The sequence below is a fragment of the Dendrobium catenatum genome, unplaced genomic scaffold (genome assembly GCF_001605985.2).
Source record: "Dendrobium catenatum unplaced genomic scaffold, ASM160598v2 original_scaffold_67303, whole genome shotgun sequence".
In the NCBI taxonomy this organism is placed as follows: domain Eukaryota; kingdom Viridiplantae; phylum Streptophyta; class Magnoliopsida; order Asparagales; family Orchidaceae; genus Dendrobium; species Dendrobium catenatum.
In genome coordinates, this window is record NW_021385752.1 from 322,222 (window position 1) to 344,024 (window position 21,803).

At 33.4% G+C, this 21,803-nt stretch overlaps 1 protein-coding gene across 1 annotated transcript in view; it reads right to left on the reverse strand.

Annotated features, from left to right (window-relative positions):
* LOC110101781 (protein decapping 5) overlaps positions 1–3,019 on the reverse strand; it is a 32,174-nt gene extending 29,155 nt beyond the window's left edge. Inside the window, exon 1 of the mRNA XM_020829843.2 lies at positions 2,751–3,019. Coding sequence (XP_020685502.1) covers positions 2,751–2,895 — 145 coding nt within the window. The 5' untranslated portion in view covers positions 2,896–3,019. The remainder of the gene's footprint in view (positions 1–2,750) is intronic.
* Between the last annotated feature and the right edge of the window lie 18,784 nt (positions 3,020–21,803).

Here is a 21,803-nt window from a genome sequence, read left to right on the forward strand (position 1 = left end):
TAAGACATCTGCGGTCTGCCTGGCTATCTTTTTCTTTCCTTGCTGGTAAGACATTCAATATTTTATAACCTCATAGTCATATTCCTTGGGCTCCATTAAATCACCAAGAGTATCCTTCTCAATTCTTTTAATTTAACCATAAAAGCTGTTTTCTTATGGGCTGGAACTAGTAACTTGATACCAAATTATAAGTTGGAATTGAATGGGCATAAGACTTTTGGAATCAATACGAATTTTTTTAGGATGAAGGTGATTCAATGCAGTACTTTTTATGTGATGAAGAGAGTCCACAATATGAGAATTGATCAACTTTCATGTAGTAGAACACTCCTAACTGACTTTGACCTTATACTCAATATTTGCTACCATATTTGTATATATCTCGCTGCAACATCCACAGTTGCTACAGCACCCATGTTGAAGGTTCGATTGTTGAGTAAAGAAGACGAGAGAGGAAATCTTTTGGAAGAGTTGTAATTACTTTCTACTATATGTAATAGCCTATTTATAGGACAAAAAAAGCAAAATAAATTAAATTAAATTTGCTATTACCTTCTCCCAAACTAACTGCCTCAAATAAGAAACAATCTTGTCCTCGCTTCACAACAGAAGAAAAGTCAGATTTAAATTCAAAATACAAACAAAAAATGAAACAATTTCAAAATTAAAAAATCATCCTTATCATATTCTCATTATTGCCATCCAACAATCCAAATTTTTTACCTTCATCAAGTGCCTGATTAATGATTTTTCTTATTTTCCCATAACTCCTAATGGCTTGAACTTCCTATCCAACAAAAAAAATCCTTTCAATAAGATCCTTTCGAATCAATACACCTCCATTTGATTGCTTCATAGACATCAAAACTCAAGTGCCTTGTTATTGGATGTAAAAAAAAAAGTCTGCTAGCTTTGATTAAAAAGGTCATGAAGGGCACAATTATTGGTTAATTATCATAACCAAAGATGATATTATTATCTTGGAAAATTAGATTTTGATTCTTGAGTCATAAAAATAGCCTCTCAAAGCTAACCTTATCTTGAAACACACTAGGATCTCTGCAAAATTATCATAATCAAAGATAATATCAACTTTTCTTCAGTGATGGATGTAAGAATATCCCAGTTGCACATTATTGGGCCAAGACATGGTAAAACTGTATTAAACTCTAAAGACAAGTATTTAAGTCCAAATTTATTGATAGTTTAGAGCAATTGATAGCCAGAAAAAATTTAAGGACCTACATCCAAAGGTCCAAATTATCAAGAATCTATAAGCAAACGACAAAACCTAGGTAAAAAAAAAAGAAGATTTACATTTAATAAAGCTTTTTAAACTGAAAAATCATTTACAGTGTATGGATCTATAACTAAAAGTGTCGAATTCTTAGGAATCAACCGATAAATGACTTAAAAGAAGAAGCAAAGCAAAGGATTGCCCCATATTAAAAAAAAGAAGAATCAAACAAGATTTTGCACAACCTTAGGTAGATAAAGCTCAATGCATGGTCGAGGGAGGGTTTAATGCCCAAAACCCTAATTGTGCATTATAAAGAGGCCTTTTTGTGATTCTCATTCATGAATTGTAGGTCACAGTGGAGGAAATCTAGCAACAAACATTGCCCAAAATACATGCTATAATAGCAAATAACGACAATCATATAAATGTTGTGACCAATTCTATCAATAGCTTAAATTTGATAGGGAGATTAGAATAAGAGAAGATAGAAAGAAATTGAAAAGTAAATATTTAATTGCTCTTGATTGGAACTATAAGACAAGCAAAAAAGAAAAAAAATATGGAAGAGCATTTTCTTAAACAGCTCCCAATTTGTTCTACAATTTAAAGCCACACGGGGAGAGAAAAGACTATAGATAAGTAAAATTTTCGTAATACCAAAACTAGCCTTCGGTTTATGAAGGAACAGTTATTAAAATGCCCCAAATTCTAGGCAGGATCATACATGTCAAGAGAATTACAATGTAAAGTGACAATTTAGTGAGGAATACTTTCTGGGACAAAATAATTGTGCGAAAGTTTAGCTAAATTGAACTAAATTGCTTGAACTTTATTTAAATTTTATTAAATATGACCAAAAAAAGGGTAAATGGACATTGGAATTATTTCTACATCATTCAGCCAAATCTTCAACACATTATCTCTTTTTTTTTAAAGTAAATTTAATTGTAAACTCACATACAAGTATACATATGGCCTCAGACTCATGATCTTCTAGTTAAAAGCATAAGCTCCCAACCAATAAGTTAAGATGAGCAGCTCATGATCTCATCTTGGAAAGCATTCCTCTAACTAAATATTTATTTTCCTTTCTTCTCTTTCAACTCGGATTCTAAAACAGAAAAAGTCTTTTTTCTTTTACATCCTAAAAAATCTCAAGAGAAAGGAATTTCACCATTTATTCTCTCCTTCCAAAAACCTTATTTTCATCCCTATACTCCCAATAATAGTGTAAGTAAGAGGAAAATTACCAATAAAATATAAAATCAAAGAAAAAATAAAAGTCAAAAGAAAAGAAAGGCAAAATACCGTGTGATTTCAACCATTCAAACAAACAACAAATATAAGCAAATAGTCCACCCTGCGAAGACAATATCCCGTAAAGAAGACGGACATATGTAAAAACCCACGACCAACCCTAAAAAACCCGACTTTATTCGAATGGCAAAGAGACTGAACAAATACATAGAAGCTTTTTCTAACAAGCAAGGGTGAAAACGAGGAGGCTTACCGTTACGTAATCCGATGCTGGATTCTTCGGTATTGATGTTGTAAAGGATACCCTCGTATCTGATTTCGCTATTAGACGTAAGAGTGATTAGACTCCCGATGTAGGAGTCAGGCGATGGGCTTGACCTCGACGCCTCCGCTGCCATGGTCTTGGGCTTCTTGTAATAGCAGAAGAAGCCGAGATTCCTGAGTTAAACTGTGCAGAAGAATGAAGAAACAAACCTAGAAGAGAGAGAGAGACGAACGACCACAGGACGAAGGTTAATCGATTTATTATGCTTTAGATTTTCTTTTATTTTTTTGGCTTAATCGTTATTCGTGCGATGTTATTTCCACTCTCAGTTAAAACCTTTTTTACTATTTTAAGGAATAGCTAATTTTTCACTTAATAAGTTATATATATATATAGGTAAATTGTAAATATGAGGGCCAAGACATAATTTTATTAAATAAATACATTTATTATATGTGTGAAATAAAAAATCATAGAGATTTAGAGGGGGCTTCAAATAGGGTGGAATTATTATATGCGAACACTGGATGTTATTCGGAGGACAATCAGGACGCGTCATGTCACCAATTTATTTTATGTCTTTATTGTGTATCATTGTATATCAAGTGATGTGATGTATTCTGATTGGTCTCTAGATGGTCAGATTAACACGTAATAATTTCTCTCAAATAGGAAAAAAACAAAAAAATATTGTAGCACCACCAACAAGATTTGCAAGGCTCAGGAAAAACTAATGTAGAACAAAAGCTTACAAAATCTTATAAAGAAAATTGTAAAATTTGGATGTATAATGCAAAATGCTCCACTCAATCAAATAATTGATGATCAACCCAAGATTTTTGCACTCATGGTTGCCAAATCGGCCATCCAATTGAGTGCAAATAAGAATTGTAGAATGAAAAAGGAAAGGGAGGAATCATTCATCATTGTCCTGTAACTAAAAATCCTCATGTACTCGCAAGCTTGAAAAGCATTTTACAAAGATTTTTCTTGGGAAAGCTTACTGCTTCTTAAAGCAGCTTTCAAGTAAAAATAATTTTAAGTTGTGTACTAAAAAAATGCTTTAAAAATAGAAAGAAAACCGTCCCAAATGAAGCCAAAATAAGATGTATCTCATTGACCTTTCTCCGTTCTGTAACTTTAGATCTTATAGCCCTAAAAATTGTTAGTAAATTGAAGAAAAGTTGTTGGTAATGTGGCCAAAACACACACTATTTCTTTCGCGTCATAAAAAGATATATCAGGCAACAAGCGAAAAGATAAAAGATAATAAATTTTTTTGACAAATGTCAACTTTCAAAGAGACATATTTGTGCTTATACCAAAGGCAAGGCATATTGTCAGAGCATATACTTCTCCAAATAAGAGAATAGCTAAGGCCATAAATGAACCAAGCCGATCAAGTGATTGTTCAAGATTGAGCTCGTTTATTATCAGATGGTTTAAGTTTGATTCGAGTTTAATTCGAGCTTTCATATTTATGTGCAATCATAGTTTTATTTTTAAATAATAAATATTCATAATTGATTTGTTTTGTGCTTATTGAGTTTTAAACAAATGAGCTTTATCGAATTATTAAGGAGCGTTAATTTCTAATTTTTTTTTAACTTAACAAATAAGTCTTATCGAGCATGCCAACAAATAATTACTTAGAGCTTGTTTATGAACATATCTAGTGAGTATTTTGAGTTATCAAAAGAGCTCATTCATAAACATATCTAGCGAGTATTTTCAAAGTACCAAACGAGCCCATTCACGAACAAACGAGCTTAGAAAATGATTCTTCTTATAAACAGTCTTGCTCATGAACACTTTAAATAAACAATAGAATAAAAATGAACAAGTACCCCTTATTCATAAACAAATTCATTCTATTGAAATAGAATAATATTAAAAAAAAAACAAATTTATTTTTTTATAAAATAAGAGTAATATACTAAATAAAGATTTATAACATGATTTAATCAATTCTTAATGAGCTTATTCACATGCTTTGTATTATATATTAATCGAGCTTTAATCAATTCTTAATGAGCTTTAATTGATATTATTCATGAACATAAATGACTCAAACACAGTTATTTAAGCTTGTTTATTGACCAGAATAATGTTATATGTGGATATACTATTTTTGAGGAAATCAACATTGGTTAAGATGTATAGTATATGACATAAGAAGTATGAGCCTGCAGGCTAAAATCTTTGTAATAATATTTTAGAAAGTATTGTATAGATATATAGATTTATAATTAGAAACATAGCTAACATGTTGGGTCTTGGGAATGAGGGTATATTGGTAGCTTTAGCTTTCTAAGGAAGTTTTTTGCTGCTAAAGAAATGTCTAGCAGCAGAACAAATATAACTGGCAATTACCTCCCTAGAACTAAAGTATAATTTAAATATAAAATCATTTGGGGTAGGAGTGGTAAATTTGGAGGTAGAGAAGTCAATGGACTTAATTTCCTTATTAGTTATGGGAGTAGTCATATTGGCTAAAAGATTTGTGTAAATAGAGACCCCAGGGGGAGAATGAGAACTACTATGGTACATAAAAAACAAATTCTTATAAAATAAAAATATTAACGTTAAATTTTATACAAAGCAAAGTTTGATTAAAATGAAAAGTAGAAACCACAACCAATCATAAAAATGAGAGGAAAATATAGAAAGATAAGAGGCAAAATATTTTTATGTAGCAAAATTGGTCTACATCTACACGTAGCCAAACAATGGCTAGGATTCCACTAAATAATCTCATAAGATTACAACACTTTTATGCCTTCCTCCTACAAGGCGAGTATAACCCCTCACAATAAATAAATCATGTACTCTCCTACAACAAGTGAGTATAACCCAAAAGATTTAAAATACAAAAAAATTTACAATAATAATATTTGTCTCTCAAAAGTTTCAAAATAATTTTGCTCACACACAACCACCATTTGCAATAAGATGAAAAATTAAAATTTGAACACAATAAGTTCTTTAAGAAAATATTTGAAAATGGCTTTTAAGTTAAAAGTAAAATATTTACAATATCGCTAAATTCAAACAAAGAGGATTATCAATGTGTAAATATTTTCATCAACATGAATCAAAATTTTAAACCAACCAATATAAATGCAATGATTGATTTTAAAAGATATTATAAAAGATAGTTAAATCAATTTTGGATTTAACTAAATATGAAACAAAAAGATGATTAAAAAATTTCTTACTCAATTTAAAACACAGCATATTTTGATTAACTTCATCTTTTAAAAAGATGAAGAAAGAAAATATCTACTTAATCTTCCAAGTGAATGCATTGAAAAGATTTTGAAAAGAGAATGTGCCATAGGATTTTTTTCAAGAGAGAGAGGAGAATTTGCTAAAGAGAGAGAGGAGTAGAAACAAATTTTGGCCAAGAGTGTTTTTGGTGGGATGTTGGTTTTTTTCAATTTTAAAATTTTGAAATGAAAGATTTTTTCTAAACAATAATATTTGTCCAATGATATTTTGGGAATAATTTCAAAATGCAATAATGAGAGGAGCCCCCTAACACCAATGCGCAAACTCTTATAAATTTCTACGTACAGCTTAACAACCAATTTGAGATGGACGCAACACTCATTATGAGTTATCAATTGTCGATATGATGCTTAGCATTAAGATTAAGTACAATATTCCTCGAGAGTTCTTTAATGAATTCATAGGTCTGCTTAAGGAAGTCAATCATGTGGATAATTTAATTCCAACAGACTTATATAGAAGTAAGAAATTAGTATACAAATTGGGATTGATAGGTACAAAATTAGATCCTTGATCAATAATTGCATGTTGTACTATAAGGGTGACTTGGCAGAAATAATATGCCACCGTTGCGGTGCACCTTTATACAAAAAAATTGAAAATTGTAGGATATTACATTTTTTTATTTATTTTGTGCATCATTTCAAGGCTTCAAAGATTGTTGACATCAATGAGCTCCACTTGGCACATAAGATGGCACCATGAAAATATTTCTCAACCATGTATACGTAGTCATTCATCAAATGCAAAAGTCTAGAGACACTTAAAATAAACACATCCTTCTTTCATTGTTGAACCACATAACATTAGATTAAGATTATGTGCATATGGCTTTTTTCTTACAATTAAGCAACTTCACCATATCCAAGTAAACAAAGAGATAAACAAGATTGGCTTATTGTCATTAAAACTAAACCTCGTGGTACTTGTTGAGCAATGAAATGTGATGCAAATTGCCCATCAAAAAGATAAAATGTCCAATTTTAGGGAACCAGTCAATGATGTTTAGTAAAATGCCTTCCTTATTAGTGAGACATGGTTGGATAAGGTTTATAGTTTTAGCAATGTTATAGTGAAAATGAAATAGCTAATGAAAAAATTTTGGACTCAAGTGAAACCTCCTCCAGCAAAGAAGAGTGAATGCTAAGTAAGTAATTCATTTGTAGTTTTCTTTTTTCTTTCTTTATATGTAAGTTTTCATTTATAGTATAATGTTGTGTTTAATTATGATTTTTTGAAATACTAATTATCTCTTATTGTAATTTCAGATGGCTTCTGAAGATGAGCCTCCTCATAGATCTATCATGTCTATGTTTTGCTAACCAAAGAAGTTGACCACAGTTTCAAATAGGGGTATACCAATTGAGGGACAATCTAGTTCTCACCCAATATGCATCCACATACAATTCTAATTTTTCTACTAATACCTATCACACTAACCCATAATTCCCTTCTTCAAATCCTCACTTCCCATCACTGGATCCAAAGTAGATCACCCCTCTTTATCCATATTACTGCCCATCACCATCCCAAACAATTTTGTCTACATACCCATATTCTCCATACTTGTAGCCTTTCTATTACTATCTATTCAAACCATTACACCTCTAGAGAAGATGACTAAAGGGACTTTTCCATCTACATATGGCCAAATATATAGAGCTTGACATTGGCATGTATGTTTATAATGTTTTCTTTATTTTTAAGCTAGTTAACTTATGCTAACATGGAAATTTCAATTGGTATTATAGCTTTAATCCATTTAAACAGCTATACATAAGATTAGATATGTCATCAGGAGAAAATATGATGCTTCATATACTTTTTGGAAGAAAATTTCATAAGATGTTTGGGATATATGGTTTAGGGAGTTTGAGGTATATTAGAAATAATAATAATAAATATGCACTTTAGATAATCTAAATAACTTCTTTTGCATTGTCTATGTTAAGATGAAAGATTTTAGGTGGTTTCCCCAACATAATGATAAGATAAGAAAAAATTTTCAGAAGTGAGGTTCAAATCAATTACAAGATATGTTCATAGATATTCACAAGTTAGAATAGAAACCTCTATGTATTGGTGAGAGTGGTTTGGGTGATTTAAATGGAGCTTGGGGCACCCCTAATTATACCCGGAGGAGGGAGCAAAATAACTTGAATAGATCTTTCAATTATGGGGGAATGAGCAGATCCATCTATACTGGTGGTTCAATTCCTCTCTAGAGCATAGACGATATTTAGTACAGTATGACCCCTTAGTGTAGAAACAAGTTGACCAACATATCAAACATATATTTTTCATTTACTATTTTAAGTTAATGTATTTCTTTATAGAAAGAAGCACTTGATAAAGATTTGACAACCTTGGAGTGTATACTCATGCCAGTTAACTCTAGTAGGATCACTAATGGGTTGGTCAAAGATCAAAGAAAGCTTATGTTAGTCCTATAATTTGTATAATAATAATATTTATAAGTTACATTTATAAGTTTTATTTTATTAATTTCATATATTATACGAGGATGTTGTATGACTTTGTAAGATTCAAGCTACAATTGGTAAGGGATCCTCTACGGGATCAACACAGTTCTCATATTGTAGTATGTAATCGCAGGCAGTGTGAGGCATGTATAAGGGGAGAGTTTACATAATAAGCTTGCATGCATATGCATATGAGGCACATTCATCCCATTTAGTACCCTACTTAGATAATAGAGTTGAGAAGATAGAAAAGAAGTGGCTAGCAACTCTTACAAAGGAGTTAGAGTGGATGTTGTAAATTTAAGCTCATATGCTCGTGCAACAAAATCAGGTGCAAGCAAAGTTAAGGGTAATTAGGGAGCAACATCATAAACAATAGGCACCAAAGGTTGTGGAGAGGGAGGAGATTGAGGAAGCATAGTTTTTGTTTATGTTGAGACTATTTTGATGCCCATTTATATCATTATGTATGCATTATTTGGGGACATATGAATTCGTTCAATTAATATATTATGGTTTTCCAATTAATGACTAGTTTTTATTATAATTGTTGGTAAAATTAATTGGTTTAGACTTATATTGGTTTTGAGTTATATTAGAATGATATATTATGATGATAATATATATGGTACTTCATACTTTGTATTTGTCCTAAAATTGATTGAAAAAACATTTTCTTAATTTTTACTATAGGTTTCCAATGGAATTCTTGAGGATATTCTGCTATAAGTGATTGAATGAGAAAATAGCATACATTTTGGTAGCTCTACCTGTCGGAATTTCCAACAAAAAATACATCAAAATGTTGTCAGTATCTTCGACGGAAATTCGATCCTTTTCCCCTCTTTCTTGACATTTTGGGTGTCAGTGTCACAACTCAAACTCTAAAGTGAAAGATATTCTTTTCTTTCCCTTAATTTTCTTTTCCTCTCATTCTATTTTTTTTATTTCTTTTAATAACCATATCAATTTGACATCCATAACTAATTAATTATATTAAAAAAATATAATTCGTATTACTATAATCAATATTTACATTTTACATCTAGAGACCAAAATAATATGAGTAATATCCTTCATAGGCTACAAAAGAATATATGTAAACTAGATAAACTGAAATAAAATTAAACTAGTAGTATGAAAAGAAAACTATGCATATCATACAATGCCTACTGCCACATGGTCCTTACCTTTTCTTGTAAATATATAGAAATCACATAATGAGTATAAAAGCCCAACAAATAACTAAAACCTTACAACTGAAATCAATATAAGGCATAAGAGAAATATTATATTATAAATCATATAAGAAAATTTATGAATCAATATATGATATCTATATTGGTCACCTGTATTAATCAATCATTCATTTTTTCTTTATCATTTAATTAATTTCACTCAATCATATCATTTAATCACTTACTCATATTATTTAATCATTTTTGTCAGTCTATCAGTTATGCAGTTAGTAATATCAATATTCGTATTTAGTAATAATAAGCAATAACATGAATTAGTGTACATAAGGTTAATGTCCACATAATATCAATAATAATTGTCAATATCAATTATTAATCAATATTAGTTATGAGTAAGAAGTAATCAGTAATAATAATAATTAGCATTAGTAATCATTATTTTATTAGATATTCAAATGAGGTATCTTTATAGTATCTTACTCATGCACTTATAACTCCAAATTGGTCTACTCTGTATAACTCCCCTTGAATCTTGTAGATCAGTTGTCCCGACTCTTTATAACTCCCAATCAATCACTAGCTCCTCATAACTCCCATCGATGAATTAATGAATTTTGAGGCTATCATGTGGGGTTATCATATATATATCCTTTTAATCAGATTAGTATCCCACATTCTTTCAGCCAGATTAGTATCACCGTATCCTTTCGCTTAGATTAGTATCACCTTCCAGTACATATTAGTCCTACTAATTATTTTAGAATGTATTACATTTTAATATTATCATATCAAATCATGGTACATCACTTTAAACCCATTTCAGTACAATTTTTTCATCATTTTACTCAAAAACTTCTATACACATATTTAACCGATGAAATGTAATATAATTTTATCAAATTATTTAGAATAATCAAATCTATATGATATCAAAAGTTATATAATGAAAGCTTATATAATCAAAATATAAATTATTTTTGTCATATTTAGAAAATAAAATGCATAGAAATCAAAGTCATCCTTAACAAAAGTAAAAGGGTAGTTACTTACAATAAATATAACACCTTTTGTAAAAGAAATGGCCAAAAAAATGGCCCTGATGGACTATAGTAAGAGATGAGAAATATGTTCAATCAAGCATTATTTACGAAGACTCTATCAAGTTTGATATGGATAAGACTTTAAACTATGTTTTTAAATCAAGAATAAGAAAAAAAAGCTAATTCCTTAAGCTTGGCATAAAAAAATCATAGTATTAAAGCACTAGAACTTACTATTAGGTATAATGTTTACTAAGATTTTAATGAAATATGTAATGTTTCAAGTCTCTAATGATACCCAAGGGGAAGAAAGGTTCTCCTTGATATTCCTAGAATATTTTTTAGATTGGATCTCTCTATGTTCGTGCTAAATGTATAAGCCATGGAGATGAGAGAAAGGCAGTTAGCAAACTACATTATCTCATGAATCACCTGATTGTCAAGAATAACAGAGTTGAGGATAATTTTGAGGCATTTATTTTATCTAAATCCTTCTAACATTATTATTAATTAAGTTCTTACAACAAGTTCCATTGTCAAAAAGCTTGTGGTAATTGGAAAGTAGAGAGTAGAACATGATTTTGTTTGCTTCAAGTACATGTAAAAGGATAGGATAAATAAGTCAATAAGATTATTAAAATTAAGAATCATGTTAAACCCATTAAAACATTTTACATTCCAAGTAACTATCGAGGAGGTGGAGCATGGTGATTTTATTGTGGCATTGGTAACCTTTTTGGCTTTATTGTGTTTTGAAGAATTGGAAGGGTTTGGAGAGGAAGTCAGATGGGCCATGCTTAGGTTGTTATGAGAAGTTCCTCATTTTTTATAATGGTGAAATGGTTAAATATCATAATTAGAATAGGATATTTTATTTTTGGGATGTTGGGATCATTAGTTGGGGAAATGAGGTATATGACTATAATGACTACCATTTCTAAGCCTAGGTAATTTAGCTGACCTCATGTAAACATTTACTTAATCTTAATTTGATTGTAATTTTATAAGTCTTGTAGTTTCCAATTAACCCTAAATGGTCTTAGAATTGAAATGGAGAAGAGAAACTATAAGTAACCAAATACTACTTAGAGTGCTGCGCTGCTGGAAGGTACAGCACCATGGTATTAAGCTCTCTATTTGGGAAGAAGATTGAATGGAAAATATTCAATAAGTTTTTATATATGTAAAGTTGCATACTATTAGCAATTATAATATTTCATGCATTATCATAGTCATGTGTTGAAGGCTTAATAACTTACTATTGCATTCAAATGGCATTATTCATGTCATGGCATTAGATGTGTTCTGATATCTGAAATGTGATAAGTGCACTCTAAAAAATGATACAAGGGCCTTATATATTATGTTCTATCCCATCTGTCCCATGTAGATGTAGAAGAGATTCTAGGACCGCCTACTAAGTTCAAGTGTGGGAGGTTACTATGTTATATTATGTCTCCACTTGCTATATGCAGGTGTGGTAGATTAAAGGGAGTTATAAGTAGCATTAATGCTATAAGTAGACATCGAAACATGTGTATTATACTTGTGTATTTCATATTCTGATAACATAATAAATTGATTATAAATGATATTATGATTAGTTATTGAAATTATGAGATGCGCCAAGAGGTGGGGTGAATTATAAATTTGTTGCAATAAAAAGACAATCCTAAATAGGAGTTTTAATTTTTTTTTTAATTTAAAAAAGAAAATTAATTAATACGGAAGAAAATGCTTAAAACACAATTTTCAACAAAGATTTTCTCCAAACAATTTTAACAAAAATAAAATGCAGAATGAAAATAAAATGCAGTAAGGGAAAAATCATCCGAGAGATTTTATAGTGATTCGATCACTTGAACAATGTCCACTCCTCGGAGTCCTCCACTCTAAGAATTTCACTACTAAACAATAATTTTCCTTTTGCCCCGATAGCAAGATGTTGAAGCCCTTACAAACCTCATTTTCACCAAACCGGCATGGCAAAGAGCTAAGCGCTTTGTCACCCTCCTGGTGACGACAGCGTACCTTCTCATTTTGCTTATGGAGAAGGCAGAGTACCTTAGAGGACACAGTAGTATAAGAATCTCCCCCTTAGAGAGACTCTCACAAGATCTTCTCGGGCCACAGTGGGAGCAAAGTGCAACAAGCTTGGAGCAACCGTGTGATCTCCCTCACACCTCTCTCATAAAGCCCATTTTCTCCTTCCTCTCACAAACCCTAAAATCTTCTCAAGTATTTTCCACCAAGGAATCCCTCTCTAATCACGTTCCTCTCTCACAGCCACTCACCAAAAAAATAGAAGTTTTTATACTTAAAACAGACTCTAAGAAACCCTAAAATTTTTAATTTAGCCATTATGATCGTACAATACGATCATATATTGTACATTACAATCAGTACAAAACAGCCTTCGTCCTTATACGAAGATTTACGAACAAGCAAAAATTCTGAATACTATCGTATAATACAATATAAACCCATACAGTACGATATGTAAAATCCTTTTGTTCGTACAGGACGATTGCTAGCACGACAAAACTTGTCTCTATACGTCGTATGATATGAACCACTTCGTACAGTACAATTAGTTCAAAATCAAGGGATTGTAATATGTTGTTTGAGACGACCAAAAATAGCCTCGGTTGATCGTACAGTATGAATGGTATCGTATAGTATGATAACTAATCAAAATTAATCCTTGATTTATGCACTAATATCGGAGTTAATTTAAGTAAGTATTAAAAAAATATCATACAGTACGATCAGATCGTACAGTACAATTAGTTCAAAATTTTCGTATTAAACTTACTTAAATTAATTTGATGGCTAGGGTTTTTTAATTAGAATCACTTCGTACAGTACGATATGCATCGTATAGTACGACTTATTTACAGACAACCATTTCAACCAGATCAGATCGTACAGTACGATTGAAACTAGTATAATATGATCTATATAGGAAAAAATTCTTCATTTTTTTAAACCCTCTCCCTCTATGTGTGTGCATGGTTGCTCAGTCTTGCATACAATTTAGAGGGAAGTTCACCAAAGAAGAATATCTCTTTGGTGTCAAAGGACCCGGCTACTCCGCCGCACAAGGGAAGGTGGAAGTGATTTTGTAAGGGCTTCTCCGCCTAGCTGTGGGGGCTAAAGGAGAGACACTGAGTTTAGTGCAATACTCTGAGGGTGCCTCCGAGGAGTGGATGTAGGTCAAGGTTTGACCGAACCACTATAAAAATGGTGTGTTATTTCCTTATTATTTTCGCATTTAATTTTTTGCACTTTGGTTTTCGTAGTGGTGAATCTTGATTCTGGTTTTAAGATTGTGTTTATTTTAATTACCAATTCACCCAACTCTTGGTTAGCCTCGGGCTAGTTCTTAAGGGCTTAACTGTCATGACCCAACCCGATCAGAACGAATCCATTCGCGTCGGGCCGCGACAAATGAAAAATTCATGATCTAATTTTGGAATTTACTTCAGACTTTCTTCCAAATTTCAGACATACATAATAGAAAACATAGAGCTACTATAACTTCCAAATATACACAACAGTTTATCTATCATTTTCTTCTTCCATCAAAATAATCATGTACAAAATAGTGCATGGCTACCGACAGAAAGAACAGAAAAGCCATGACTGTACAAAAATCAAAAGTACAAAATACCTAATCACTGATCAGACACAGAACTGCTAGTCCAAGATCTCATTCCCTTTCCTAGAACCTGAAAATCACGCAGATAACAAGAATGAGCTAAAAGCTCAGCAAGACTACACTTACCAATCAAAATCTCCAGAAGCACACATCAGAAAACAACTCAGAAGCAATTATTCAAATAACCGTACAGAATTCAAATAATCATACAGAAACCGTATAGTCAATAAAATACAGATACTTGATCAAACCGAAATCAATCCACTAATACAGTATAAAGGAATCCTATTCATATAATAGAATATACAAGTCAGATTTAACAGAATAACAGACGCGTACAGAACAATAAGAAATCGTACAGAACAGATTTTCAATCAGATAAAATCACCTTTCAATATCATATCACATATCATATAACCCTGACCCTGACAGAATCTCGATGGATTCTGGCCCCTTATGCCTCCCTTCCCTGACACTGATAGAATCTCAACGGATTCTGGCCCCTTATGTCTCCCTTTGTGCTTATAGCACAAGAACAGCATATATATACATAATTTTTAGAACAGAACTTGTTTTTAGATTTCCCTGACTCAAACAATGGAATCATAAAGGATTCCGACCCCTTATAACTCCCTTCTGATATCACAACACATAAAAAAAAAATCAAATCTGAAAATCGGATTACGTCTGAAAAATCGTCAGCGACATAATGGCAGTATATGAAATTTACATAGAATTCACAAATTTAGAAATTTACCAAATTACCACATATAATACAAAACAGTATTGTAAGACTTTCATTGTACTGAGCAATATTTTTCAACATCCTGATAATTCATTATGCAATTAAAACACCGTAGAATTTAAAATAGTCGGTGAAAAAAATCTTCTAGAAAATACTCAAAACGTGCACAAACATCATCTCAAAAATATACTAAAAGCTACGCGGTAAAAAGCTCATCAGTGCGAAACGAAAACAAATATTCGCTAATGGAAATAAAATCTGAGATAGAAAATTTGTCAAAATTCTCATTTCTAAAAATTGAGAAAGGTAGAATGTGTCTTATCTCAAGTTAGTCAACTTATTCAACTACAGCGACGGACGAAAATGGATCGAAGTCGCCCAAAAATCACTTTTTCTTCTTTTTCCTTCAATTTTCTCTCTCATGGGCTTTATCTCTCTTCAAAAAGATCTCAAACCATTATATATGATTGCAGATCATCCCGGACGAAGTGTAATCATCCCGAGACGATTTGCCCTCTGGACGAATTTCGTCCAGACGAAATAGTTGTCGTTCCTGAACGAGTTTCCCTCTGGAGAAATTTCGTACGGACGAACCCTACTTCGTCCTGGGACGAATCTCCCAGTCAGCCATTCCTATACGGATCATCCCAGGACGATCCAACTTCGTCCTGGACGATCCTGGAAGGAAAGCTGGCTCTCACAATCTCCCCGCCTTCAGAACAATGTCGTCCTCGATATTTCCAAAACAAAACTGAGTCACAATAGATGCAGATATAACTGTCTCATATCCAACTCCTTCGCCCAAGTAGCTTCTCGTGTTGTTCTGTGTTTCCACTGAATCTTAACCATAGGAATCTATTTACTTCTTAACTTGTGAACGTCATAAGCCAAAATCTTTTTAGGAACTTCCTTGTAATGCAGATTCTCCTGAATCTCCACATTATCAGCAGACAATTTCTTTTTAGAATTAGACATCCACTTTCTCAAAGAGGATACGTGAAATATGTTATGTACGTCAGACATCTAATCAGGCAATAATAATCTATAAGCAGCTTTTCCAATCTTTTCAATGATCTCAAAAGGTCCGACATACCTTGGACTGAGCTTGCTTACTCTTCCAAATCTGCTAACATCTTTCATCGGACTGACTTTGACATAGACAAAGTCACCAGCTTGAAATTCTATAAATATGTGCTTCTGATTATAATACTTCTGTTGCCTATCTTGTACAGCTTTCAATCTTTCTTTAATCAGATTGATTTTTTTAACAGTTTCATTCACAAAGGATGAACCCATTTCTTGTCTATCTCCCACTTCAATCAGAGTCAAAGGAGTTCTACACTTTTGACCATACAGAGCTTCATAAGGTGTCATACCAATACTTGACTGATAACTGTTATTATAAGCAAATTCTATCAGTGGGATATGATCTTCCCAACTGCCTCCAAAATCTAAAACACATAACCTCAAAAGATCTTCCAATACCTGAATAGTCCTCTCAAACTGTCCATCAGTCTGCGGATGAAAAGCCGTACTGAAATACAACTTTGTACCCAAGCATTGTTGAATACCTTCTAAAGTCTGGAAGTAAACCACCTATCTCTATCAGATACAATCACTTTTGGCACGCCATGCAATCTGACAATTTCTTTCTCATATACCTGAGCTAACTTATCCACCAGATCCGTCTGTCTGATCGAAAGAAAATGTGCATACTTCGTCAATCGATCAACAATCACCCAAATTGCATCATGTCCTTGCCTTGATCGAGGAAAACCCATAGTAAAATCCATCATTACCTCCTCCCACTTCCACTCAGGGATAGGCAACAACTGCAAAAGACTGCCTGGTCGCTGATGCTCTGCCTTCACTAACGGACAGGCTTCACATTTCGAAACAAACTCTGCTACATCCTTTTTCATTCCAGACCACCAAAACAAACTCTTCATATCTCCGTACATCTTACCACTTCATAGATGAATAGTATAGCCTAAATGGTGAGATTCGTGCAGAATCTCTTTCCTCGGATCTCTAAATATATGAATCCACAGCCTATTCTTACAGAAAATAACACCAGCATTAGAAAGTCGTAGTTCAAGTTTCTTACCAGATTCAATCTGACCAATCAACTTCAAATAGTCAGTGTCTGACTTCTGAGCTTCATGGATCCTCTCTTCATATCTGAGTCAACACACCATAATCCGAACTAGTAGAAGAAATCACCTCTAACTGTAATCTCTCCATATCTCGCATCAAATACTCATCAGAAGTGAGCTAAATACCTGATAATCCAGAAGACTTCCGGCTCAGAGCGTCTGCTACCACATTGGCCATACCAGGCTGATACTGAATTGTCAGATCATAATCCTTGATCAATTCAAGTCATCTTCTTTACCTCAAATTCAGATCCTTCTGAGTAAAAATGTACTTCAAGCTCTTATGATCTGTAAAGATTTCAGACCTGATGCCATACAAGTAGTGACGCCAAGTTTTCAAAGCAAATACAACTGCAACTAATTCCAAATCATGTGTCGGATAATTCTTTTCATATGGTTTCAACTGTCTAAAAGCATAAGCAATTACTTGATCATGCTGCATCAGAACACAACCCAAACCTTTCAGTGAATCATCACTGAAGACCTGAAATTCTTCCGTACCTGACGGAAGTGCCAACATTGGAGTAGAAGTCAAACAATCCTTCAACTTCTAAGAACTAGCTTCACACTCTGGTGACCAAATAGAAGCTACTGACTTCTGAGCCAGTCTTGTCAGAGGTGCAGAAATATGAGAAAATCTCTTTATAAACTTCCTATAATATCCGGCCATATCCAAGAAACTATGTATCTCAAATACCGTAGTAGGACTTGGCCAATTAACAACAGCTTGAATTTTCTGGGGATCAACAGAAATACCTTCGCCGCTCACCATATGACCCAGAAAAGAAATGATATTCAGCCAGAATTCACACTTGGAGAATTTAGCATACAACTGATGCTGCCTCAAAGTCTCCAACACACTCTTCAAATGTCTGGCATGATCTTCCTCAGAAGCATAATATACCAGAATATCATCTATAAAGATGATCACAAACTGATCTAGATACTCCTTGAATACTCTATTCATCAGATCCATAAAAATAGCAGGTGCATTGGTTACCCCAAATGGCATAGCCAAAAACTCGTAGTACTCGTACCGAGTACTGAAAGCTGTCTTCATCACATCTGCTTCCTTTACCTTTACTTGATAGTATCCATATCTCAAATCAATCTTTGAGAATACAGAAGATCTAGCCAGTTGATCAAACAAATCATCAATTCATGGCAATGGATACTTATTCTTGATTGTGACTTTATTCAGATCTCTATAGCCAATGCACATACGTAGTGTCCAATCCTAGAGTTGAACTTTCAACTCCGAAAGTTCCTTCGATGCCATCCTGCACGGAGCCTTAGATATTGGAGCCGTATATAAAAAAACATCAATACAGAACTCAACATCTCTATCCAGAGGTAATCCAACCAACCATTCAGGAAATACATCTAGAAAATCTCGTACAACTGGGATATTAGAAATAGAATCCGAATCTACATTCATATCTCGTACTGATGCCAAAAATACCTAACAGACATTCTTCCACATTCTCCTGACTTCCAACACAGAAATCAAATAGGACAAAACTCATCTTAACCCTTGAAATACATATCTTTCACCATTCATAAGCAAGCTCACTTGTTTCTTCAAATAGTCATTCTGAGCCTCATAAAGATTCAGCCAATCCATACTCAAAATCACGTCATACGAAGAAATTGACAATAAAATCAAACACGACTTTCACTTCTTGTCAGAAATATCAATTTCACAAAAACAAAACTTTCGGGCAATCAAATATTCCTAGCCGGCAAAAGAACGGAAAGAGAAATCGGTATCGTAACAGAATCCAAATGCAAAACATCAAAACAACGCTAAAAAATAAATGAGTGACTAGCTCCAGAATAAAATAAAACACGACAGGGATGATCAAAAATGTAAACCGTACCTGTCACCACATCCGAAGCATCTCATGCCTCTTGCTGATTCAAACTATACACACGTGGCTGAATTGAAGCTGAAGCTGCAGAACTACCAGACTCCGTCTGATTACCAATAGGTGGTCTCCTCGACACAAAACCTGAATAACCAGCTCTACCAGATGAGTATTCAGAAACAGTACGTGGAGGAACTGTCCTCAGTCTTCCTGTTGATCTAGCAAAGCTCTCCGATCTGGACTCAGATCGCCGGTCAAATCCAGCTTGTGGACACTCTGTAATCTGATGTCATGGCTGACCACATCTGAAACACTGACCAGTCATCCTATAGCACTGGCCAAAATGTCATCGTCCGCAAGTTTGACACACAGGTTTCCCACTGACTGACCCATAATTGGTCACACTGACACTACCAGGAACTGTAGTGGATCCCGACTGTCCACTCTTCTTGAAGTATCCAGAAACAAATCTCTTCTTTCCAGAAAAACTACTGCCAGAAGCATCACCACTGAATCTCTTCATAATAGCAGTTCACCGCTGCTGAGTAGCCATCAGATCATTCTCTATCAGATGAGCTCTCTCAACAAGCTAAGAGAGATTAGAAATATGAAATGATACTAGGGGCTGCCTCAGACTATCTCGTAGTCCCCTCAGAAATATATAGCACTTCTTAGCAGAAGTATTGACCAACTGTGGAGCATATCTGGCTAAAGCATTAAACTTTGCCTCGTACTGCATCACTGTCCTGCTCCCTTGAACCAACCTCAGAAAAGTCTCCTGCATTTGCTATCTTGCAGAAGGGAGTACAAACCATGATCGAAATACTTCAGAAAATTCTTCCCAAGTAATCAGAGAGTTCAGTTTACCTTCGAATTTCTCCTCCTACTGGCCCGTCCACCAGCGCTCTGCTTCTCCATCCAACAGAAAAATAGCTAACGATACCTTCCTATCCGGAGGACATTGCATACCGTCAAATGTCTTTTCCAATCTTCTCAACCATTCCTCAGCTACTCTCGGCTCAACAGTGCCCTCAAACCTCGGAGGCTTCAATCTCAGAAATATTTGTAGATGTTTATCTACATCTTCAGTTCTAATAGTAGATGCTCTATTCTGAGTCTCACTCATCATCTGAGCAACCAACATAGCAAACTGTGAAACTATATCAGAACCAACCACTGGGACAGTACTGTTCACAGGAGATGCCTGACTAACACTCTACCAATCAGTCATATCTGAATATGGCAGATCCATTATCACATAGAATGCAACTATGCACATGCATATAAAAAAAATAATGAAAATCCAAACAAATAAAAACTACCCCGACAGACTTACAGATCAATTACAATAGCTCTGTCTTACAATCCAAATTCTAAAACCATTGCTCTGATACCACTAAAATTTGTCACGACCCAACCCAACCGGAACGAATCCTTTCGAGTCGGGCCGTGACAAATGAAAAATCAAGGATTTAGTTTTGGAATTTGCTTCAGACTTTCTTCCAAATTTTAGACATACAGAATAGAAAACACAGAGCTACTATAACTTTCAAAAATACAGAACAGTTCATCTATCATTTTCTTCTTTCATCAATATAATCATGTATAATACAGTGCATGGCTACCGACAGAAAGAACATAATAGAAAAGTCATGACTATACAAAAATCAAAAGTACAAAATACCTAATCACTGATCAGACACAGAACTGCTAGTCCAATATTTCATTCCCTTTCCTAGAACCTGAAAATCACAAAGATAATAAGGATGAGCTAAAAGCTCAGCAAGACTACACTTACCAATCAAAATCTCTAGAAACACACATCAGAAAACACCTCAGAAGCAGTTATTTAAATAAACGTACAAAATTCAAATAATCGTACAAAAACCGTATAGTCAACATAATACAGATACTTGATCAAACCAAAATCAATCCACTGATATAATAAAAAGGAATCCTATTCATATAACAGAATATTCAAGTCAGATTTCACAGAACAACAAATGCGTACAGAACAATCAGAAATCGTACAGAACATATTTTCAAATCAGATAAAATCACCTTTCAATATCAGATCACATATCACATAACCTTGACCCTAACAGAATCTCGATGGATTCTGGCCCCTTATTCCTCCCTTCACTGACACTGACAGAATCTCAACGGATTCTGGCCCCTTATGTCTCCCTTTGTGCTTATAGCACCAGAACAAAACAGATATACATAATTTTTAGAATATAACTTATTTTCAGATTTTCCTGACCCAGACAACGGAATCACAAATGATTTTGACCCCTTATAACTCTCTTCTGATATAACAGCACATCAAAACATTTAAATCAAAAAATCGTATTACGTCAGAAAAATCATCAGCGGCATAACGACAGTATACAGAATTTACACAGAATTCACATATTCAGAAATTTACCAAATTATCACAGATAATACAAAACACATTGTAAGACTTTCATTGTACTGAAGCAATATTTTTCAACATCCTGATAATTCATTATGCAATTAAAACACCGCAAAATTTAAAATAACCGGTGAAAATCTTTCAGAAAGTACTCAAAACGTGCATAAACATCATCTCAGAAA